General features: G+C 42.7%; 1 protein-coding gene across 1 annotated transcript in view; it reads right to left on the bottom strand.

Annotated features, from left to right (window-relative positions):
* Positions 1-26,253, bottom strand: part of LOC134927385 (ATP-dependent translocase ABCB1-like) — a 943,310-nt gene that overhangs the window by 579,940 nt on the left and 337,117 nt on the right. The window contains exon 13 of the mRNA XM_063921755.1: positions 23,705-23,854. Coding sequence (XP_063777825.1) covers positions 23,705-23,854 — 150 coding nt within the window. The remainder of the gene's footprint in view (positions 1-23,704; positions 23,855-26,253) is intronic.

Here is a 26,253-nt window from a genome sequence, read left to right as displayed (position 1 = left end):
TTGCCTCCCCATAGGCCTTATGATTGTACCATTGAGTTAATTCCTGGTGCCACGTTGCCTAAAGGAAGGTTATATGCATTGTCTGGTCCTGAAACTGTGGCCATGAATGAGTATGTGAAAGAAAGCCTTGGGAAAGGGTTTATCAGGCCATCTAAATCCCCTTTAAGTGCAGGGTTCTTCTTCGTAGAGAAGAAGGATGGTTCACTCAGACCCTGCATTGACTTTAGAGCTCTGAATAAAATCTCAGTAAAGAATACTTACCCTCTGCCGCTGATCTCTGTCATCTTTGATCAGCTACGTTCGGCTGTTAATTTCTCTAAGATTGATCTGAGAGGAGCATATAACCTCATCAGAATCAAGTCAGGGGATGAATGGAAAACGGCATTTAGTACTCAGTCAGGCCACTATGAGTATCTGGTCATGCCATTCGGCCTATCTAACGCTCCGGCAGTTTTCCAGGATCTCATTAATGATGTGCTTCGTGAGTTTCTGGGAAGATTCGTCGTGGTCTATTTAGACGATATTTTGATATATTCTGACTCCGTGGAACAGCATGTTACCCAGGTGCGTCAGGTGCTAAAGAAATTACGTGAAAATCACTTATATGCCAAGCTGGAAAAGTGTGAATTTCATGTCACAGAAGTATCCTTTTTAGGGTACATTATTTCCCCTCGGGGATTCCGAATGGAACCAAAAAAGCTCCAGGCCATCCTTAGTTGGGCGCAACCCACCAATTTAAAAGCAATTCAGCGCTTTTTAGGGTTTGCAAACTACTATAGAAGATTTATTCACTCTTTCTCTGACCTAGTTGCTCCTATTGTGGCACTTACTAAGAAGGGAGCAGATCCTACCAATTGGTCATGTGAAGCTGAGTTATCTTTTCAGGCCTTAAAACAAGCCTTTGTCTCAGCCCCTGTCCTTAGACATCCCAACCCAGAATTACCTTTCATTGTTGAGGTTGATGCCTCGGAGGTTGGAGTAGGGGCTATCCTGTCTCAGAAGGATCCAGATTCCCTTGAGTTACATCCTTGTGCCTATATGTCCAGGAAATTCTCATCTGCAGAATCCAACTACGACGTTGGTAACCGGGAATTGCTGGCTACTAAATGGGCTTTCGAGGAGTGGAGACATTGGCTTGAAGGAGCGACCCATACCATTTCAGTTTTGACTGATCACAAAAATCTTCAATACATTGAATCGGCTAAACGACTGAATGCCCGACAGGCTCGTTGGGCTTTATTTTTTACTCGTTTCAAATTCATTATCACCTTCAGACCAGGTTCCAAGAATACCAAGGCAGATGCCCTGTCACGCAGTTTCCTTCCGGTTCAAGACAACAGTCCTGTTACCCCCATACTTCCGTCTTCAGTCATTCAGGCAGGTCTCACACAGGATGTATTTTCCCAATTAAAGCTGCTTCAACATCAAGCTCCTGGAAATACTCCTGCTGGTCGTCTTTTTGTCCCTGAATTTTTGAGAGCAACTGTTTTGGCAGAGTTCCATGATAGCAAAGTTGCCGGGCATCCTGGAATCGCCAAGACTTTGGAATTGGTATCCCGCTCAGTATGGTGGCCTGGTCTTTCCAAAGACATTAAAGAGTTTGTTTTTTCGTGTCAGGTCTGTGCACAGCATAAAGTTCCTCGTTCTTTGCCCATTGGTCAACTTATGCCCTTGAATGTTCCCCTTAGGCCATGGTCGCATATCTCCATGGATTTTGTGGTGGACCTCCCTCTGTCAGCAGGATGCCGAGTCATATGGGTAGTAGTGGACCGTTTTAGCAAAATGGCCCATTTCATTGCTCTTCCCCGATTGCCATCTGCCCAGGGATTGGCAGTCTTATTCCTCCGTCATGTTTTCAGACTCCATGGGTTACCCACCGATATTGTTTCTGACAGGGGTCCACAATTCATTGCGCAATTTTGGAAATCTTTTTGTGCTTCGTTAAAGATGAAATTATCATTAACCTCCGGCTATCATCCACAATCCAATGGACAGACCGAGAGAGTTAACCAATCTCTAAAACAATATTTGCGTTTGTACTCGGCCAAACTCCAAAATGACTGGTCTGAGTTTCTTCCATTGGCGGAGTTTGCTTATAATAATGCCTGTCATTCCTCCACCAATGTGTCTCCATTTTTTGCAGTTTTTGGTTTCCACCCCAGAGCTAATTCATTTTTTCAACATTCCTCTGTCTCCTCTCTGGCCCTGACCTCTCATCTTAAACTTATTTGGAAAAAAGTGCACCTGGCTCTCAGAAAAGCAGCTTTCCGGGAAAAGAAATTTTCTGACAGGCTCCGGCGGCCGTGCACTTTTAAAGTAGGAGACAGGGTGTGGTTATCGACTCGCAACATCAAACTTCGACAAACTTCAGCCAGATTGGGTCCTAAATTTATTGGACCATTTCTCATTATCAAAAAAGTCAATCCAGTTGCTTTCCGGTTACGTTTACCAAAGACTTTACGGATCGGAAATACCTTCCATTGCTCATTGCTTAAACCATATGTTTCGTCCAGCAGATTTCCTCGTAAAAAATCTCAGGGGAGATCACCAGTTAATGTACAGGGTCAGCAAGAGTTCTTGGTTGAGAAGGTTCTCGATTCCAAGTTGTCCCGGGGTCGGCTTTATTTTTTGGTGCATTGGAGAGGTTATGGGCCAGAGGAAAGGTCGTGGGTCCTGGATGAAGACCTTCATGCCCCGAGGCTGAAAAGGGCATTTTTTCATGAATTTCCTCGGAAACCGGGCTTTGGGGGTTCCTTGACCCCTCCTCAAGGGGGGGGTACTGTTAGGCGCCGGGGTCCGCTCGGCCGTGCGGCCCGGCGCCTAGCAACCAGGGACGCCGGGCGCGTTCAGCCGCCGGCTCCCTGGCAACGCTGAGACGCTGGGCGCACGGAGCCGCCTCTGGCCTTAGCAACGGGGACGCCACGTGCAGCCGCGTTCCCCGTTGCTGGGTCTATCCTATTGCCCTGATTATGTGCTGGCCGTGCAGCATGCAAGCTGCATGGCATTTCTTTTGATTGTCCTGTCTGGATCTTGATTGGAGGGTGCCTGAATAAAGGCATCCTCAGGACTTCCTACAGACGCCGGTGATAGTTTCCTGTTTGCCTTGTCTGCTGCAGAGAGTTCCCAGTCCCGGTCTATTTGGTTGTTCCTGTTCTCAGAGATCCTGTACTCGGAAGTTACCATCTGTTCCTGGAGTCTGACCGAGCACCTTTAACATCTGGTGGTGTTCGTGAGTCGCGGCGCAGCCGTGTGTTGCGGCTAGTCCGCTACTATTTATTATTTTGTTTATATTGTGTTCTGGAGTTTTGCGGAGGATTCCGCTTCCACAGATCCACTCTGGTGTCCAGCGGTGCCGGATAGGAGTGTCGGATCAGTGGATCTTTGGTTGTCCTTTTCCCTGGCGGCAAATCCGCACATACCTTTTGATTTAGTTAAGTCAGCTTGTAACCCCTGGCCGTGTTGCTTAGTCAGAGGGCCCCTTGTTATCACCCTGTCTCGGACTTCCCCTTGTCTCCCATTAAGACCTGCGGGGGCATCGGGGTTGGGCAGACATAATCCGCCCTTCGAACGCGGCTGCCATGGGCTCAAGCAACCATAGTCTCGCAGGGGATTTCTGATAACACGGGCGAGACAACGGAGTTAGGGCGCCAGGGGTTACTAGGCCTTCCAGCTCCCACAACCAGCTTATTTTCCTGAACTCAGATCCCTGTCATAAGATCTCCTCCGGTCTGGAGTTCAGGAATCATAACAGTAGGTGAGTAAGTCCCAAATTTTGTACAATCAATTCCAATGTGTGGTTGTTTCAGGCAAATATGGTGACTGAGACGTTCTGATAATGATTGATCACTAAAAAGAACAGGGGGAAATGAGGTGATTATTCTGAGAAAAAATGGAATGCATTTCTCAAGGAAGTACCAGATATTATTAATTGCACTTCGTATCACAATTTCATATAACTTGAGGGATAGAGTAAATAACCCCTTTTGAGGTGATACTATGCATTGAGACAAAACACCGTATTCTATTAGGTGTTGGTTGCCCCCAATGGGAGTCCTATCAGTAATGACCCCTAGGGGTTCGTGTCTCCACTAGGTATTTACTTATGATAGGATATCTCATTCAATTATTCTGAGAAAAAATGGAAAGCATTTCTCAAAAAAGTATCAGATAGTATTTGTTGCACTTCGTATCACAATTTCATAGCAGTAAACTTGAGGGATAGAGTAAATAACCCCTTATGATAGGCAATTCGGATATTTATAGCTATATGCTGTTGATTAGTATGTATAAAGGATAAATATTTCCCCCACTGTGTCCCTGAGTTTATTAAGGCATGTGGGAATCCTTAAAATGTGAGGAGTGCTAGAGTGTGGTGACTGTGATGGTATATGGTTGAATAGGATAGGAGGGGCAGAAATGTGAATTGAGGAAAGAGAATTGAGGGGTTTTTGGGAAAAAGGGGGGTTGTAACAAAAATGGGGCAGACGGGGGAAGGGGGTGGGGAGTACTAAGGGGGGAAAAAGAGAGGGGAAGGGAAGATGGAGTGTGAATATGAATGAGTGTGTATTGGAAAACAAAAACAAAATTGGGATGATGTTGCGGGTATGAGTGGATCTGGGGGGATGGGAGGGGGGATGGGGGGGGAGGGAAAAAGGGGAGGAAAAGGATTATGAAAATAGATGTATTATTGTGACCAAAAATGGGATGTAGAGGGCTGGTGTGGTTGAGTATGAGAGTGACCAGGATCAATTGGTAAATATGATTAAGGTGTATATGGGGAAATCCGGGAGGATGGAAGGATATGATGGTGGTGATGGACAATGTAGGTTAAGGGTGGAAAATTGTTAGAATTATTGGTGGGTGTGCAAAAATGTTTCAATTGAGTGGGGGGAAAAAAAACCCCTATAGGTGTGGTCTACCAAGGTGTTGGTGTGTGTGATTGGTGCAGGTATTGGTAGGTGATCGATGAATTGGAAGAAATAAAGTGTTATGCTGGAGCATCAATCTTGCAGGAAGACACCGTAGTTAAGATATTCATTGAGACCTTTTGGGGCCACTGTGTTAAGTTTGAAACTCCATTCACTTTCTTTTCTAAGAAGCATACGTGTGATATCGCCTCCTCTTATTCCTGGTCTGACCTGTTCTAGGCCATGTATTCTGAGATCCTGTACTGAGCCGGAATGATGTGTCAGGAAATGTTTTGATATGGTTGTTAACTGTTGCATCCTTAATTGATTCTTTTCTGCGTTCCTAATGTTGCTCATGTGTTCCAGTGTCCTGATTTTCAACATTCGTGTTGTCATCCCTATGTACATTAGGTCACATGGGCAGGAGATGCAGTAGACAACATTTTTGCTTCTACAGTTGAAGAAGCCATTTAATTTGATTATTTCTCCATATCTGTCCTTCAGTTCTTGTTTGTTGATCACATGTCGGCAAATTTTGCAATTCCCACATGGATGACTTCCTTGCTCGATCGGGTCTCTCGTTGTTTTTTGTACAAAGTGACTGTTGACGAGGTGATCCTTTAGGTTCGGTGATCTTCTCCAGCTTAAGACTATTTTGGTGTTGAGTTTCTTGGCTAGATCTTCATCTGAGAGTATAATAGACCAGTGTTTTTGTAAAATTGATCGTATCTCCCTCCATTCTTCACAAAAGTCACCCACAAATCTTATGGTCTGAGACTCTTCCGTGTTGGTTTTGGTATGGAAGATTAGGGAGTCTCTCTTAGTGTGGGCGAGTATTCTCTTGGCTTTTTTAATGGACCGCATGCTGTATCCACGTTCCTTCAGTCTCTGTGCTAATTCCTGACTTCTTTTATCATATACCTCATCACTGGAGCAGTTTCGTTTGAGGCGTAGAAATTCTCCTTTCGGAATGTTCGTTATGGTCGGAGGAAAATGAGAGCTGGTTTGGTGTAGTAGGGTATTGGTGGCGGTATCTTTTCTGTAGATTTCAGTAGAGATCATGTTTTTGTTGTCTCTATAAATTCGGAGATCCAAAAATGATATGCTGTCCCGGTCATACACACAGGTGAAAGTGAGGTTGAGAGTGTTGTTGTTAAGTCTTTTGATGAATTCTAAGAGTTCATCCTGTGTGCCATCCCATATGATGAGGATGTCATCGATGTAGCGTGTCCAAAGTGTGATATGCTTGGTGTATTCTTCTTGGTCGTCTGAAAAAACAAATTCCCTCTCCCACCAACCCAGGAAGAGGTTGGCGTAAGTGGGGGCACAAGCTTCCCCCATCGCTGTCCCCCTTACCTGGGTGTAGAAGAGGTTATTGAAAGTGAAATAGTTCTTGTTTAATACAAAATGAAGTAGTTGTATTAGAAACTCATGAAATTCATCCATTCCCTTGATCGTCAGGAAATACTCCACTGCTTTGATGCCCAAATCATGTTGTATGGACATGTACAATGCCTCAACATCGAGGCTGACAAGTAAATGTGTGTCTTCCAATTGAATATTGTGGATTTTTTTAAGGACATCTGTCGTGTCCCTGGTATATGATGGGAGTTCCAACACATGATCTCTAAGGTGTGTGTCCAGGAAGATACAGGCTTTTTCAAGGAGGCCACCGTTTCCGGAGACAATTGGTCTGCCTGGGGGATCTCTAAGGTTTTTATGCACCTTAGGCAGGAGATAGAACGTTGGTACTCGTGGATTGTTGACAGATAGGAAGTCATGTTCTGATTTGGTCACGGTGCCTTGTTGATAGGCCCTATTGATGATGTTCATATATTGTTTTGTGTAGTTTTCTGTTGGGTCAAAAAGGCTTTTTTGATAGCATGATTTATCGTCCAGTTGTTTTTTGGCTTGTTGTAGATACTTATCCGTTGGCCAGATTACCACATTTCCACCTTTATCTGATGGTTTTAGAACTATGTCGGTCCAAGATTTTATCTCCCGGAGTGCTTTGCGTTCACTAACTGTAAGATTTCCTGTGGATCGGTGACGTTTCTTATTTAGGTATAATTTATCTAGGTCCTTGGATACCAGATTGGTGAACACTTTGACTTCTGGGCATATGGTGTCCTTTGGAAAGAAGTTTGATTTTTTCTTTAGTATCACTCTTTTGCTGGGTGCTGAAGGTGTAGGTTCTGAGGATCCTGCTAGTTCTTCTAATGTTAATAGAGCATCCCTCTCTTGTGGTGAGAGGTCTCCAAGGTTAAAACTTGTTTCTAGTGATTCTTTGTTTCCAGAGAAAAACTTGGCCAGTAGTAGTTTCCGTCCAAATATTTGTAAATTCATTTGCCACTGGAATCTGTTCAGTTTTTTGGTTGGTGAGAATGTGAGGCCCTTTTCTAGGACTGTCTTCTGTTCCTCTGTTAAAATGTGATTCGATATGTTGATTATTTTGTATTTGTTGTGATCTGGAATTATTTCTGATTTCTGCGGTTTGGATACCGATTTGGGGGTGGTGAGCCCCATTTCTCCCGTCCTCTTCTTCTTACTGCGTCGCGTTTTTCTTTTCCTCTTATTGGATGGCCTCGTGGTCCCCTGGTTTGTTCTAAAAAACCAGTCAGTGAGTTACTGTCTAATCTTGATGCTGAGGTATTCCTGCGGTCATAAGTGTAACTTTCGTTTTCATCTGTACTGGATAAATCCACCTCAGATGAAGAAGGAGTAAGTGAATGCTCCACTAGTCGTTCTTTTCTAATTGGTCTGGTCCAATGGAAGATTTTATGGTTAACGAAATCCCTTTTGTCCCTTAAGAATTTATTCTTCTTTCTGTCGATTATGGTTTGTTCGTATATTTTGAGTTCTTTCTTGATTTTATCAAAATTACTTTTGAATCTCGGGTCTTGTTCCCAAGGTTCTAAGTTTTTGGCAATTCTGTCAATTTCCTTAGTACAGTCATCCAAAACAAGGTTATTGTGTTTAATCAAAATATTAATCAGCTCATGTGAACATTTTAATAGTGTAGTTTCCCATTCCTGTCGAAGATTGTCAGTAAACAATTTGAATGCCGGAAAAAGTTTCGGCCTAAGACCTCTGGGTACAATTTTTTGTTTTTGATAATTCTCCAAACTTGTTAAGTCCCAGTTCGTTCGGGTTTGTCGTTGTAGAATGTATTTTAATTTTGAGACCTCCTCTTCCCAGTTTGGGTCTGGGTCACTGGTATCATCCCCAGTTGGGAAAATATTTTCTAAGTCATCTGTTCTGCGTTTTGCACTTAGTTCAGTTTTTAAATTGAAACTGGTCATGATAAGGCGGTGGAGATGGTAAGTATATCGCTAAGTAAATCTAGATTCGTGCCAGATTAAGAGCTGAGATAGACCTCAGTATAATCAACTTGCTAAGAGATTGGTAAATCTGCACAGAATACAATATTAGTGATGTTTATGTTACTCAGATAATTAGTTAAACCAACATAGTGCTTACTAAATAGACAAATAATTTCAGCAATCCTTTTCCTCCCCTTTTTCCCTCCCCCCCTCCCCTCCCCCCCAGATCCACTCATACCCGCAACATCATCCCGATTTTGTTTTTGTTTTCCAATACACACTCATTCATATTCACACTCCATCTTCCCTTCCCCTCTCTTTTTCCCCCCCTTAGTACTCCCCACCCCCTTCCCCCGTCTGCCCCCTTTTTTGTTACAACCCCCCTTTTTCCCAAAAACCCCTCAATTCTCTTTCCCCAATTCACACTTCTGCCCCTCCTATCCTATTCAACCATATACCATCACAGTCACCACACTCTAGCACTCCTCACATTTTAAGGATTCCCACATGCACCATAGTACTCCTCACACTATACAACATTCCCCTATGCACCCACATAAGCACTTCCCCACACAACAATCCGCACCCTACCTTTAATAATATACACTATTGGCACAAAACTCATAGACAAGCACAGAATAAAATTCAGGACATTCAATCCCCTATCATAATAATAGCTGCCTTAATGAAAAAGATATATCAGCCCCTCACAATTCACTCCATGCACACATTCATGGACCTTAACATCGTTTACATTAATACTTCATTTTATTTAACATAATTTCATTTTTCAAACCCCATCATAATATAAGTTCTTCACACCATCATCTTTTTTCATTTCAAACATTCTCGGAATATGCCTGATAATTGCAGCCGCAATCTTTGTTTATTTTAGTCCCAACTCGATCCGCCTCCAGACACACCTCCTCACACATCCCAGTGTCTGGTAGGCTGGTCATCAACTTAAGTAAGGCGGCCGTAAGCTCCGGGAGCAGGCGATCAGGTGATCAAGCTCCCAGAGCGAAACGTACGTCACCTCACTTCCAGTCCCGCACCCGAACTTCCGGTTGCACGGACCGCGGACCACGGCTCCACATCTTGAACTCTCCCTGGCTGGAAACCTTACTCCACACCTTCAGGACACCTCAGATTTCACACTGCCCACCAATGCTTATATGCATCAGGGCAATAAGGTTTGATTTGCATATCCTGTAAGGTACCCTAATACTATTATACTAAAATTGGACATATAACTTTCCACCAAAGGTTTTTTTTTTTCAAATAGGCATACTACTATTGTGCCTCCACTGTACCTTAATAAACTCAGGGACACAGTGGGGGAAATATTTATCCTTTATACATACTAATCAACAGCATATAGCTATAAATATCCGAATTGCCTACCATAAGGGGTTATTTACTCTATTCCTCAAGTTTACTGCTATGAAATTGTGATACGAAGTGCAACAAATACTATCTGATACTTTTTTGAGAAATGCTTTCCATTTTTTCTCAGAATAATTGAATGTGATATCCTATCATAAGTAAATACCTAGTGGAGACACCAACCCCTAGGGGTCATTACTGATAGAACTCCCATTGGGGGCAACCAACACCTAATAGAATACGGTGTTTTGTCTCAACGCACAGTATCACCTCATTTCCCCCTGTTCTTTTTGGGGATCAATCATTATCAGAACGTCTCAGTCACCATATTTGCCTGAAACAACCACACACTGGAATTGATTGTACAAAATTTGGGACTCACTCACCTACGGTCAAACCGCACTGAGTATGCCCAACCTCGTCTCATCTTGGAAGCCATACACTGCAGGGTCTGGTCAGTACCCGGTTGGGAGACCACCAGGGAATACTAGGTACCGTAGGTATTTTACTCCCACATTTATGAGCCCTTCCAGCTTCCTGTGCACCCTCAGGCTTTCTGCTTGGCTGGGATAGTCTGATATGGGATAGCTTAACCCCATGGAGTCCATTTACTCCCAGTAATATCTGTTCAATTCAGAAACAAAGCAATTCTTTGGACTTACTAAGGGAGTAAACATATTTTCGCTACTCTAAAAAATATTTTCGCCCAAAATTTGCATTAAATTATCCTTATCTGCCTCCTACCTTTTAGTAAGTATATCTCAATAAAGGTTACGTATTAATTCACACACATTCTTACAATTCTTCACATATTTTTCTAAGTGTGCCCTGAAAAAGGCATATAGCAGCCTTTTGTCTTTTGCTCTTTTCTTAAGACCTCATTTTTTCATTTAGGAACAGAGTTCTGCAGGGCAGGAACAGCAAACAGGAAGCTATCACCGGCGTCTGTGTGAGGCACTGAGGAGGCATTTAACAGGGAACCCTCCAATAAGAGTACAGAGCCTAATTACACAGAATGTCGTGCAGCTGCCTTGCTGCACGATCAGAGAAAATGTGTGTGCCTAATTAATTACTGCAACCGGGAACGCGGTCCGCCTGTGGTGTCCCCGTTGCTATGGACCTGGCGGCTCGGCGCGCACGGCGTCCTAGCGTTGCTATGGACCCGGCGGCTCAGTGCGCACGGCATCCTAGCGTTGCTAGGGACCCGGCGGCTCAGCGCGCACGCCGTCCCCAGTTGCTAGGCACCGGGCGGGCAGGGAGGAAGGTGCAGTGGCCGCGGTCGTCGTTCGGAAACAGACCGAGCGGCGCCGTGGACCACGGCACCTAACAGATTCAGCGTAATCAGAAAAACACTCACTTTAAGATTCAGTCTCGCATTCCCATAAAGGTATCTTTTATATTGATAGCAGAATAAACTATGCTTTTTCCAAAACAGCAGACAATGGCCCTCATTCCGATTTGTTCGCTCGCAAGCTGCTTTTAGCAGCTTTGCACACGCTAAGCCGCTGCCTAATGGGAGTGAATCTTAGCTTCTTAAAATTGCGAACGAAAGATTCGCAATATTGCGAAAAGACATCTCTGTGCAGTTTCTGAGTAGCTCGAGACTTACTCTGCCAGTGCGATCAGTTCAGTGCTTGTCGTTCCTGGTTTGACGTCACAAACACACCCAGCATTCACCCTGACACTCCTCCGTTTCTCCAGCCACTCCCGCGTTTTTCCCAGAAACTGTAGCGTTTTTTTCACACACGCCCATAAAACGACCAGTTTCCGCCCAGAAACACCCACTTCCTGTCAATCACATTCCGATCACCATAATGAAGAAAAAACCTCGTAATGCCGTTAGTAATATTCCTAACTGCATAGCAAATTTACTTGGCGCAGTCGCAGTGCGAACATTGCACATGCGCAATAAGCGGAAAAACGCTGCGATGCGAAGAAAATTACTGAGCGAACAACTCGGAATGAGGGCCAATAAGAGTAAGACTTACATTAAAATGCAAGAAAAGAAAGAGATCACAAAACGGAGACCGTTTGTGATAACCCGGCGCTGTAATAGTGTAAATAGTTATATATTTGAGATGTTTCAGCAGCTAAGCATAAACAACTTGCCAGGTTGCAACGTTAAAATCTAGAGAGAAAAAAAGGAGGGGAGTATGCTTTGCGCTTGAAACAATATATCAAAAATTAGATGTGCAGTCGGACAAAGAAGATAGACTCAGTACAACTTCAAAATGATAATAAAAAAACACTTTTATGGTATCAATTAAAGCAGAGTATGCCACATATAGAATGAATTAAAATAATGACAGTTTTACAATTTGTTAGATAAACTAAACTGAAAATAAAAATAAACATAAGAATAAAAATAAAACAGTTAAATGATTATATTCAAATGGTGATAATAAAAAAATCACAACACTGGCGTCCCAGTGTATTATTTTGGGTTTGTTATTCCCTGCGGGAACCCAAAATAATACACTGGGACGCCAGTGTTGTGATTTTTTTATTATCACCATTTGAATATAATCATTTAACTGTTTTATTTTTATTCTTATGTTTATTTTTATTTTCAGTTTAGTTTATCTAACAAATTGTAAAACTGTCATTATTTTAATTCATTCTATATGTGGCATACTCTGCTTTAATTGATACCATAAAAGTGTTTTTTTATTATCATTTTGAAGTTGTACTGAGTCTATCTTCTTTGTCCGACTGCACATCTAATTTTTGATATATTGTTTCAAGCGCAAAGCATACTCCCCTCCTTTTTTACATTAAAATGCAGTCTCGAGTGCGCTGAAAAGTTTCTTTAATAATCTCCCACACGTTGTAGACAGGAGACCAGCAGACCAATGTAGTTAAAACCACACACGGATTTATTTCATGAGATTTAACAAATATGGATTCTGCAACAAAAAACGTCCCACAGTAGATGGATGTCTGTCACAGCATGGATACTTCAACGCGTTTCAAGGATTCTCTCCCCTTTGTCAAAGGAATGCGAGACTGAATCTTAAAGTGAGTGTTTTTCTGATTACGCTGAATCGTCCTGAAGATTCCGTTGGAACAGCTCACATAACAGCTCAGTCAGATGTGTTACATAACATTTTTATTGTTTTTATTGTAAAACAGTAGCAGCGTTAGTTTTTCATCTCTTTTTACATACAAAAGCATGCTAGAGTACTTGGATACCTCCAAGGTTATTAATAGGAATCAACATGGTTTTGTGAAGGACAGATCATGTCAAACCAACTTAATAAGCTTCTACAAGAAAGTGAGCAATACTATTGATCAGGGTAAAGCAGTGGGTGTGGTCTTTTTGGACTTTGCTAAGGCCTTTGACAAAGTTCCTCACAAGAGACTAGTGTTCAAATTAAGAGAGCTTGGGGTAGGAAACAATATGTGTACTTTGGTGAGTAATTGGCTGTACAACAAGGAACAGGGAGTGGTGATTAATGGGATGTTCTCTGAATGGGCCTCAGTGCTCAGTGGAATTCCTCAGGGTTCAGTACTAGGGCCATTGCTGTTTAACATATTCATTAATGACCTAGGAGTGGGCCTAGAAAGCACAGTGTCATTTTTCACAGATGATACTAAACCATGTAGAGTAATTAATTCAGACAAGGATGTTGAGTTTCTACAGAATGATTTATCTTGATTTGAGGTCTGGGCAGACAAATTAAGAATGAGGTTCAATATAGACAAATGTAAAATAATTCACTTTGGGGCTAAGAACAATAGGGCAGCCTACAAACTAAATGGGGAAAATGTAGGGATAACCGTAGTTGAAAGGGGTGCTCATCGATAATAGACTTAACAGCAGTACGCAATGTAAAAATGCAGCAACAAAAGCAAATAAGGTGTTAGCATGCATAAAATGGGGAATGGAGACAAGGGATGAGTGTAATCCTGCCACTGTATAAATCATTGGTGCAGCCACACCTTAAATATTGTGTACAGTTCTGGGCACCTCACTATAAAAAAGATATCTTGGAACTCAAAAGGGTTCAGAGGCGAACCACCAAACTGGTTAAGGGGATAAAGGCACTGAATTTTGAGGAAAGACTAAAAAGGGTAGATTTGTTTACGCTGGAAAAGAGGCGACTGAGAGGGGACATTATTAATATTTATAAATACATAAAGGGACAATTAAAGGATATATCAGACGATCTGTATCAAGTAAATGCTACACAGGATACGAGGACACCCCTTGAGGTAAGAAGAAAACAATTTCATACACAACAGAGAAAATGGTTCTTCTCAGTAAGAGCAGTAAGGATTTGGAACTCTCTGCCAAAGAGGGTAGTAATGGCGGACTCCATTAATACGTTTAAAGATGGACTAGATAAATTCCTAATTGAAAGAAATATCGAAGGATACAGCATTTAAATTATATAAAATTTTGTAATACAGGTTGAACTCGATGGATCATTTGTCATATTCAGCCTCAACAACTATGTGACTATGCAACCTCTTTATAAACAAGTAGGAAAAGGAGCACTTTTGAAGCAAGCATAACTTTGGTAAGAACCTCATCCTATGGTGAGATACAGTGACAATATCATATTATCTGAAAGAGCATCCATTTATCTCTACAAGACTTCATATAACATATGGACAATAATGACTGGAATTTGAAGTCCATGACATACATAGGCCAGGACAGAATGGAGCTCCTAGATCTGGAAATATTCATTAGCGACAAAAAGATACACACTAAAACCTTCAGGAAGGAGGTAGACCACAAAAGTTACACACTCTTGACTAGTAGATACCATAGAACATAGTTAACCAAAATACCAAGGGACAATTCAGGAGGGTTAGGAGGAGCTGTTCCAGAATAGAGGACTACATAACACAGGGGCAACTCAGTGAATAATTCCTAGACAAACTCTATGACCCCAGATTGGTCAAACAAGCATTCACTGACACAACGAGAATACAGACGTGTCCTGTTAAGTTGTTGCTGTGTTCTGCAGCATTCTGCAGTGCAACTACATTCGTACCCAGCCATCCCACATTCATAGTAAATGTATAGTGGGATATACTTATTCAAGATCTTAGAAAAATCCTAGAGAAAGTCCCCAATGGGATTTGCTGGAAGGCTCCAGACAGTAAAATGAAGCTGGTAAGGAATAATATAAAATCAATGTCCTACGGGATTTCCATTCAACTACAATAGATTAGACTTTCAAAAACAGTGCTGGATATACTGTATAATGCAAAACAAAATGGGCATATACCTATTCAAATGTAAATGTGGACTGGAGTACATAGGCAAGACGGGATCCGGTAAGCATACCAGTGTTCGGGGTGCCAGCAGTCGGAATACTGATGCTGGAATCCCGACACTGGCACCGATATCCCAACATGGATCACAACGCCGATGCTGGAAATTTACTGCACAATGGACATATACAGTAGGGCGGTATTTAAATGATATATCTCGCCCAATCTCCTTTCTAAAGTGATCACTGTGATCGCGCATTTTGCACCCATAGTAATTTGGTTTACCTGCGTAAAGGGTTGGGCACCTAGCGAGCTGAAATTATGATATCACACCCGTCAGCAGAAACAGAATGGGTGTGGAAAGAATTGAATACCGCCCATAGACACCAATGCATGAATGGATACAGAAAGTCATGTATTTGATTCCCACACCTAGTCACTTATAATTGTGGAACAGATCCTGTCTCTTTTCCATGTTCCCAACTATCTCTGCCCCACCCCTCCAGTGTTGGGACACATGATATTTTGCAAGCAAGGGAAAAAGTAATAGTTGTACTGACAGTTGTCATTTCTATTACAGATATACTATAAAAAGCTTGAAGGGATGCATCTCCATCCACTAACGCCACAAGTGAGTGCAGTGCAAGGACAACCCAATCGGGGATGAACCAGCTCTTTTTGAAGACCTACTGTACATCAGCAGTGCAGGGGTGCAGAAATAAATCTGAAAAGTAAGATGCCACCATTGCACACTTTAGATCGGGATACGTTTATGTGACCAGCGATCAGGAGACCGCCGGGCACAATACTGACGCCATGATCCCGGCATCTGACAATCCCGCTGGTCGGCATGCTGACCAATAGGGACTATTCCAATAGAGTGGTGATAGAACCTGTGGCGAGTGCATAGAGCCAACGAGCCCACAAGGGGCTTTTTTGCACTCGCCGGGCAGCGTGTTGCGCGGATACGGAGACAGAGGGAAGCTGAGGGTGGCTGAGTTGCAGCATGCAGCAGCGGCCTGTCCAGGAGTGGGGACTCCCTTCAGAGTGTGTGTGTGTGTGTGTGTGTGTGTGCACGCGCGCGGTCGGAGTGGACGCCGGCCAAGTTAGGGTGAGACAGAAAGAGAACAATGCTCTTCTAAATAGTAAAGGCAGCTGTACCTAGACAGCTTTTTACCTTGCATCTGTGTCCATGAGGCTCTCAATGGATCGGAAGCTATGGCTGGTATTTGCAGTCCTTGCTCATGCTCTAAATTCCTTTTATATAAGACCTAGGAGAGGAGTGTAACGCAGAGTGACTATGTAAAGACTAGAATTTGAGCAAGACATCACTGTACATAGTCAGAGTATTAACATAATACTAGCAGTAAGGGGCAGTATGTATATTAATTTAAAAAGGTATTTTGTAAATACATGGTACTGTTGGTTCAAACTCATTTTATAGAAATATGGGTGCTCATATTCTCTAGATATCAGTGGCGTAACTCCCACCCCCACAACCACTGCGGAGGCGCAGGGCTGTGGGGGCGCCACCACTGATTCAGAGCAGATTGACATGCGGACTAGCCGTCCACATGTCAATCTACTAAACGTCCCTACCAAAATGGCCGCCGCCATAGAGAAGACATGCTAGAGTTCATACTTGATCTCTAGCATCTAGGAAGTGCCGGGACCCATGGGAAAGCCTAGCGCTGGCTGCGGCACCCTGTAGCCCTGCCACCTTGCTACCCTGGCGCAGCGGCAGCAGCAACAGGAGATCGGGCAGCGGTGTCTGTGGCTCACTACAACCTTCAGCGGCAGCAGGAAGAGGGGATCTGGCTGTATTGCTCACTAAACAGCGGGGATCGGTTTGTGCATCATTACTCCCTAGCAACAACTAACAAGCATGACACCCAGTGCATGAAATCCCTGTCAACAAGCATTACCCCCTGGCAATGAGCTTGAGACCCAGCGCATGAAACCTCTGGCAAAGAGCATAACACCCAGTGCATGAAACGCCTGGCAACGAGCATGGAACCAATATAATGAAACCCCTGGCAATGAACAGATAATTTAAAAGTAATTAGAAGCCTTACTGTAGGGCTTAATGTATAATGGGCATTGCAGTTGTGTGGCATAATATATAACGGGCATTGGGATGTGTGGCATAATGTATCACGGACATTGTGGTATGTGGTATAATGTATACCGGGCATTGCGGTGTGTGTCATATTTAGAGATGTGCAGTGGGTATTTTTCGGGTTTTGTGTTTTGGTTTTGGATCCGGTTCCACGTCGTGTTTTGGATTCAGAAGCGTTATGGCAAAATCACCCTTTCAAATTTTTGTCGGATTCGGATGCGTTTTGGATTTGGGTTTTTTTATAAAAAAAAAACCTCAAAAACAGCTTAAATCATAGAATTTGGGAGTAATTTTGATCCTATAGTATTATTAACCTCAATAACCATAATCTCCACTCATTTCCAGTCTATTCTGAACACCTCACACCTCAGAATATTATTTTTAGTCCTAAAATTTGCACCGAGATTTCTGGATGACTAAGCTAATCGACCAAAGTTGGCGACACTAACACCTGGCCCATCCTAGGAGCGGCACTGCAGTGTCAGACAGGATGGCACTTAAAAAAAAGTCCCCAAACAGCACATGATGCATAGATAAATAATAAAAAAATAAGATTTTACTCACCGGTAAATCTATTTCTCGTAGTCCGTAGTGGATGCTGGGAACTCCGAAAGGACCATGGGGAATAGCGGCTCCGCAGGAGACTGGGCACAACTAAAGAAAGCTTTAGGTCACCTGGTGTGCACTGGCTCCTCCCACTATAACCCTCCTCCAAGCCTCAGTTAGGATACTGTGCCCGGAAGAGCTGACACAATAAGGAAGGATTTTGAATCCCGGGTAAGACTCATACCAGCCACACCAATCACACCGTATAACTCGTGATACTATACCCAGTTAACAGTATGAAAACACTGAGCCTCTCAACAGATGGCTCAATAATAACCCTTTTGTTAACAATAACTATGTACAAGTATTGCAGACAATCCGCACTTGGGATGGGCGCCCAGCATCCACTACGGACTACGAGAAATAGATTTACCGGTGAGTAAAATCTTATTTTCTCTAACGGCCTAGTGGATGCTGGGAACTCCGAAAGGACCATGGGGATTATACCAAAGCTCCCAAACAGGCGGGAGAGTGCGGATGACTCTGCAGCACCGAATGAGAGAACTCAAGGTCCTCCTCAGCCAGGGTATCAAATTTGTAGAATTTTGCAAACGTGTTTGACCCTGACCAAGTAGCAGCTCGGCAAAGTAGTAAAGCCGAGACCCCTCGGGCAGCCGCCCAAGATGAGCCCACCTTCCTTGTGGAATGGGCTTTTACTGATTTAGGATGCGGCAGTCCAGCCGCAGAATGCGCCAGCTGAATTGTGCTACAAATCCAGCGAGCAATAGTGTGCTTAGAAGCAGGAGCACCAAGTTTGTTTGGTGCATACAGGATAAATAGCGAGTCAGTTTTCCTGACTCTGGCCGTCCTGGAAACAAATTTTCAAGGCCCTGACTACGTCTAGTAACTTGGAATCCTCCAAGTCCCTAGTAGCCGCAGGCACCACAATAGGTTGGTTCAAGTGAAAAGCTGATACCACCTTAGGGAGAAACTGGGGACGAGTCCTCAATTCCGCCCTATCCATATGGAAAATCAGATAAGGGTTTTTACATGACAAAGCCGCCAATTCTGACACACGCCTGGCCGAAGCCAAGGCCAATAACATGACCACTTTCCACGTGAGATATTTTAGATCCACGGTTTTAAGTGGTTCAAACCAATGTGATTTTAAGAAACTCAACACCACGTTGAGATCCCAAGGTGCCACTGGAGGCACAAAAGGGGGCTGAATATGCAGCACTCCCTTTACAAAAGTCTGAACTTCAGGCAGTGAAGCCAGTTCTTTCTGAAAGAAAATTAACACTTTCCCACCCCTTCCCACTGATATACATGCACGGATCTCATGGATCCGTGCATGCCTATCCAATCACTGCTCAAAAAAGCAGGTCTGGTTTTTAGCACATTTTTACGATTTGTAATATTTCACGGCAGTGTTTGGCTATTTTGAGACTTGCACTTTTTAGTAAATGACCGAGTTCTACTATTTGACCGATGGTGTATTTATTCGTATTTTTTTTTCTTGGACTTCCAAAAAAATACGAATGCCCTCATCACTGCTGTGATTTGAGTTTAGTAAATGACCGAGATGACACTTTGATGAAAACGGCATCTCGGTCAAAATCGGGACCTTAATAAATATACCCCAATTACTTTTTCACACATAGCTGATAGAATTCCTATTGACTCTGAACTTGTACGCAAGATAGCCAACAGTGGAAAGTATTTTTGGTACCGGTATACACGTGGAAGCAAGACCATGTGGGTTGGAAAAGTATCATCAGGGTATTGTGCCCATATCATCCAGCCTGATACTTGTACTGAGCAGATGAGAGAACTAGGGATTGGTTTATTTTAATGAAAAGTTTTGCAATATGGTGATGTTACATTTTGTCCCCTAAGTTCTCCCAGATGATGCCTATTTCATATGTGGGAGGAAAGCGTACAAGTGGCTTACTCTGAGCTCTGAGGGATTGTGTTATATTGGGAGAGTACTACCAGAGGTCATGACCATAGCCCACAACAAAATAAAAGATGTTCTCCGCAGCGCTCAGACTCCTTATACTTATACTCACTATGAGCACATCACCAAGAGACACCTCATAGATAGGGCAGAGCACGCAGCCTCTGATTTGATCCATGAATCCACCGGGATTCAGTTCCTTCTCACATTAGATATCACCCGTACTGCCAGAGGAACTATAAATGAAAGGTACATCCATGCACTAGCGAACTTGATAGACAATATCACTGAGATGTATGATGACACCTTCAGGTATACGGGAAGGGAGTTACAAGCCTACAAGAAGGAACTGATCCAGCACATGATGGTCCTTAATTATGTTACAGCCGTGACAGGTGGGTACTGTGTTACCCTGGCAACTCAATATGGCGTGAAGTGTTGTATGTATATCACGAATAGCACTGACGACCCCACGGAGATCATCGATCAGAAAATGGACGAGATCTTACAGTTGAAGTGGGAGTTCAGGAGGAAGCACAACCTTACCTTAGCGACTGTGGGTTATGTACTGACCGGCTGGGTCTCGTGGTTGAACACACGCAAATGGTTCTCAGGGTTAGGAGAGTAAGCTCAAAATGTCATTATGAGTGTGGGATAGTTTCTCCTTTGTATCCTGGGAGTCATCATAATTATCTGCCTGATATTTAGGTGTGTTCAAGTTCTAACGCGCGCGCAAGCGTAGCACAAATTTTATGAGTCTAAGGAGCGAGGGTGCTGTTACAGCAGCAGATTTAATTTATGACCCCTCAATAGAAACTGTTTTAAAATAAGGATTGTAAAAATGAATTTCATGGCCTGTTGCTTTCACCCGTTTTTCTCTGTCTCCCCCTTTGCCCAGATACATCCAACCGGAAAAGACGTCAGCCCTACCCGAAATGTTTATGCAAATGTATTTTTATGTATGTGTCTTATCTTCATCTCTGCAACCTCCAGTTAATGGCACACATAGTCGACAAGTGATAGCCACTTATACTAGCACTCACATATGTTCCCCCTCCATGCATGATCAACTAAATGTGCACCCCATTTGTTGGAATAAGAAGCCGAAAAAAGAGCTCAGTAGTATTTGTTTGCCCATTTACAGACATGTGATACGGGATGAGAAGGATTTAATGTATACTTCACAATACCTCGAAGCATATTTATAACATATACGGCACAATGATACATGCCCCTCAGACATGAATTCATACATACATGCTTTTTACCATCCCACTAGGTTATACTTTTCCCACCTACAACTCTCCCCTGATCATCCAAGCTTCTGTATATATTGTATAGGTAATATTTTTTCTGTTTATTGATTAGTTAGTGGCAGTTATTGATGACTGCCAAAGGGTGGACTGTCAAAGTCGAAAGATATTGCAGTACACACGTCACGTACAAACGACATACAGACGGCCTCTGTGCGTGTACTTGTTCTGCCGTGGGTGCGCATATTCACAATTTGCGTATGGACGCTCACGCAGTCCTGCATATTAGCACATGGCATGAGTAATTACGGTATTGTTTGTAATCGCATGGAAAAGCCATAAAAACACATTACATATTTAATCCAAATAGTGCACAATGTACGCATAGTCTCCCTGCACCACACCAGTGAGTTACACTTGTTTAAACGGTATAAGAACAAAGGGATTCACCTTTACAGGATAGGAGGGGACAGAACTAGGTTATAAGGTGGTGTTTGGTATCCAGCTGTAGGGTATTTTAAGAGCAATATTCCTGTGTTAGTTTGCAGAAGATCGCACGTTCAAGAGGATAGTTATACGCAGGAGCAGAATATTAATATTAACTGTATTTACTGTATACTTGATATGCGGCGGGAATCCAGAGGATAACATCTGCAACTGCACCTGAAACAGACATTACCCACTTATTTAAACTGACCTGTACTGTAAATGACCATCCCTGTGTCCAATGGACAAAGAGATTACAGTTTCCATTGTGTTAGGTTTTGGACAAATGTATAAAAAGCCAGCTGCAGGCCAGGTCACTCTCTCAATCTCTGAAGGTCATCTACCTTGATGACTGAGGACCGGACCGGGAAGCGCATGCATAACCAAACGTATGTACCATTGACTGTAGCCATTTTCTTATTGTATTGTATTGTTATTATTGTAACCCCCTGCTAGTAAAGAACCGTTGGTGGGTCAGATCCCAACATAGTCTTTGAAATACAAATTGGTGTTGTGTCTCTCTTTCTCAGCTAGTGTTAGATAAGTGTAATCTAGTCACATGTGTAGCTGCATAGTGCTCACGGCATGTCTTTGTGTGTTCACACAGCATGCACTTTGTATGACCATCACGGCGTTTGTACGCAAAGTGCGTACACAGTACAGGGCTTTGTACGCTAACTGTGTAAAAGGTACGTAGGCTAAGGATTGATTACAGCAGCCGCTCCATTTTAAAGTGTATTGAATGTATTTTTAAAGTGATGCTTTCAGTCCTGTAAGTAAATCAACATTTACTATATCTATATATATATATATATATATATATATATATATATAAAATATGTGTTTTTATATATATATATATATATATATATATATATATGCGGTGGGGCAAAAAAGTATTTGGACAGCCACCGATTGTGCAAGTTGACCCATTTAAAAAGATGAGAGAGATCTGTAATTTCCATAATAGGTACACTTCAACTGTGAGAGACAGAATATGAAGAAAAAAAAACAGGAAAACACATTGTATGATTTTTTAACAATTTACTGTACTTTTATATTCTTGTAGAAAATAAATATTTGGACACCTACCAAGCAGCAAGATTTCTGGATCTCACAGACCTGTTATTTCTTCTTTAAGAAGCTCCTCTATCCTCCACTTGTTACCTGTATTAATGGCACCTGTTTGAACTGGTTATCTATATAAAAGACACCTGTCCACACCCTCAAACTGTCAGTCTGCTACCTCTCCACCATGGCCAAGACCAAACTGCTGTCTAAGGACACTAGGGACAAAATTGTAGAGCTGCATAAGGCTGGGATGAGCTACTCAACACTAGGCAAGCAGCTTGGTGAGAAGAGATCAAATGTTGGCACAATTATTATTATTAAAATGGAAGAAATACAAGATCACTGACAATCTCTCTCGTCCTGGGGCTTCATGCAAGATCTCACCTCGTGGGGTATCAATGATCTTGAGAGTGGTGAGTAATCAGTCCAGAACTACACGGGGGACCTGGTCAATGACCTCGAGAGAGCTGGGACCACAGTCACAAAGGTTACCATTAGTAACACACTATGTCGTCATGGATTGAAATCCTGCAGTGCCCGAAACGTTTCCCTGCTTAAGCCAGCACATGTCCAGGCCCATTTAAAGTTTGCCAGTGACCATCTGGATGATCCAGAGGAGGATTGGGAGAATGTAATGTGGTCAGATGAGAGCAAAATCTAACTTTTTGGTATAAACTCCACTCGCCGTGTTTGGAGGGATGAGAGTGATGAATGGCATCCCAAGAACACCATACCCACTGTGAACCATGGGTGTGGAAACATTATGCTTTGGGGCTGATTTTCTGCAAAGGGGACAGGACGACTGATCCGTATTAAGGAGAGGATGAATGGGGCCATGTATCGTGAGATTTTGGTCAAAAACCTCCTTCCCTCAGTAAGAGCATTGAAGATGGAACGTGGCTGTGTCTTCCAGAATGACAATGACCCCAAAGATATCACCGGGCAACTAAGGAGTGGCTACGTAAGATGCATTTCAAGGTCCTGGAGTGGCCAAGCCAGTCTCCAGACCTCAATCCAATAGAAAATCTGTGGAGGGAGTTGAAAGTCCGTGTTGCCCGGCGACAGCCCAAAAACATGACAGATCTAGAGAAGATCTGCATGAAAGAGTGGGCCAAAATACCTGCTATACTTTGGTCAAACATGGTCAAGAACTACAGGAAACGTTTGACCTCTGTAATTGCAAACCGAGGTTATATTACAAAGTATTGAGTTAACCTTTTTGATTGTCCAAATATTTATTTTCTGCAAGAATATACAAATAAATAGTTTAAAAATTCATACAATCTGATGTCCTAGATTTATTTTCAGATTTGTCTCTCACTGTTGAAGTGTACCTATGAAGAAAATTACAGACCTCTCTCATCTTTTTAAGTATATATGAGACATTAGGTGTTTAAAATTATTCTACAAGCAGTGACACTTACACCAATAAACATTCCAAAAATGGCACCAAATATGGAAAATATCACCCCATTTATTCCAGAAGCTATTGCTCCGATCCCAATGTAAGGCCATTCTGGTTTGTTTAGCTGCATAATTCTTCTCATAGGTACTTCAGGATGGACTTCCATTTCCTGGGGAGGGGGGCAGGATTGCAATAATGAATTCAATTAGTCACTGGGTAGGCTGTTGATTGACATTGAGATATGTGCGGATGGAATATCACTGCTATAATCTTGGACATGTTATCTTTGGGCAAATTTACAAAGCAGCAACTTTTAAGATCTACTTCTTGGTGTGTTTAATCCCGAATTTTAAGATTACAATGATACTAAAGGCAAAGCATAGCGTGTTTTGGTGGTCATTCCTAGTTGATCGCTAGCTGCATTTGTTCGCAGCACAGCGATCAGGCTAAAAAATGGCAGTTCTGCGCATGCATATGTGGTGCAATGCACACGCACGACGTACAGGCACAACGAGCTATGCAGTTTTGCACAGGGTCTACCAATGCATTTCAGTCGCACTGCTTGCCGCAGAGTGATTGATATGAAGTGGGCGTTTCTGGGTGGCCACTGACCGTTTTCAGGGACTGTTCGGAAAAACGCAGGCGTGCCAGGGAAAACGCAGGCGTGCCAGGGAAAACGCAGGCATGGCTGGGCGAACGCTGGGCAGGTGTGTGACGTCAAATCCGGAATGAATAGTCTGAAATGATCGCAAACGCTGAGTAGGTTTTGAGCTACTCTGAAACGACACAATTTTTTTTGCAGGCGCTCTGCGATACAACCGTTCACACTTCTGCTAAGCTAAAATACACTCCCAGTGGGCGGCGGCATAGCATTTGCATGGCTGCTAAAAACTGCTAGCGAGAGATCAACTCGGAATGACCCCCTTTGGTTTTTATTACCATTGCAATTTTAAGGTTCATGTTTATTTACATAGACAAGCTGAGGCTTGTAAAATAGGATAATTAGTAAATTTACCCCCTTGTCTCACTGTATTGCAGATACCAAAAACTTCATTTTAAACTGGAGAGTAACTTGTGGCTTAACAATTCAGTTTGTACAGCTCAGTATAGTCAATAGACAATTCTGTATTCATAATAAATACAATAATTTACATATTGTGGTGTACTTCTTAGTGTTCTGGTAGTAAAAAAATAGCAATTTCAGTACAAATACAGTACAATAGATAGATAGATAGATAGATAGATAGATAGATAGATAGATAGATACTTTACCGCCATTAGATGGCAGCATTTATTATGTGTTACGATTAATCAATTTAAACATTTATTTAACCTGCTTATCTTAAAGGATTTTTTTTTTCCAGTTTAATACAAAACATAAATTATATATATATACTGTAAAAAAGGAGATTTATGGTAAGAACTTACCTTTGTTAAATCTCTTTCTGCGAGGTACACTGGATTCCACAGGGAATTACATGGGGGGGTATAGTTTGATCTTGATCCGAGGCACTAACAGGCTAAAAGCGTTGACTGTTCCCAGGATGCATAGCGCCGCCTCGGCTATATCCACGCCTTCAGGCACTGGAGCTCAGTTTTGTTAACAAGTCCAATGCAGTAACAGGTAAAAGAGATGACAACAGTTAGTAGCCACATATACTTACATTCTCACGACAGGCTAATGCCATACAAACCCAAAGAAGCTAAGTGCGTCAGGGTGGGCGCCTTGTGGAATCCATTGTACCTTGCAGAAAGAGATTTAACAAAGGTAAGTTCTTACCATAAATATCCTTTTCTGCAGCGGGGTACACTGTGATTCCACAGGAAATTACATTGGGGATGTCCTAAAGCAGTTCCTCATGGGAGCAGACGCACTGTAGCGGGTTACAAGATCCCGGAGTCCAATGGAGGCATCCTGGGAGGCGGAAGTATCGAAGGCATAAAACCTTATGAACATGTTCACTGAGGACCATGTAGACACCTTGCACAATTGTTCAAGGGTCGCACCACGGCGGGCCACCCAAGGAGGTCCAACAGACCGCGTAGAATGGGCTTTGATGGTAGCAGGAGCTGGAAGTCCAGCCTGTACATAAGCATGTGCAATCACCATTCTAATCCATCTGGCCAAGGTCTGATTATTAGCAGGCCAGCCACATTTGTGAAAATCAAAAAGAACAGAGAGAGAATCAGATCTCCTAAGTAAAGCTGTTTTCTTCACATAAATACGGAGAGCCCATATCACATCCAAAGACTGCTCTTTGGAGGATAAACCATGAGAGGTAAAGGTCGGAACCACAATCTCTTGGTTAAGGTGGAAAAATGACACCACCTTATGCAGATAATCAGGGCGAGTTCTAAGTCACGGTGAAAAATCAGAAAAGGTGACCGACAGGACAAGGCACCCAAGTCTGAAACCCGTCTAGCAGAGTCAATAGCCAGCAAAAACAAGACCTTAAGAGTAAGCCACTTAAGGTCCACAGACTCAAGAGGTTCAAACTGAGACTCTTGTAGGGCATACAGAACAAACGACAAATCCCAAGGAGCCACAGGAGGAACATAGGGAGGTTG

This window comes from Pseudophryne corroboree, chromosome 5 (genome assembly GCF_028390025.1).
Source record: "Pseudophryne corroboree isolate aPseCor3 chromosome 5, aPseCor3.hap2, whole genome shotgun sequence".
In the NCBI taxonomy this organism is placed as follows: Eukaryota; Metazoa; Chordata; class Amphibia; order Anura; family Myobatrachidae; genus Pseudophryne; species Pseudophryne corroboree.
The sequence above is the reverse complement of the archived record's forward strand: the minus strand, read 5'-3'. Positions and strand labels throughout refer to the sequence as shown.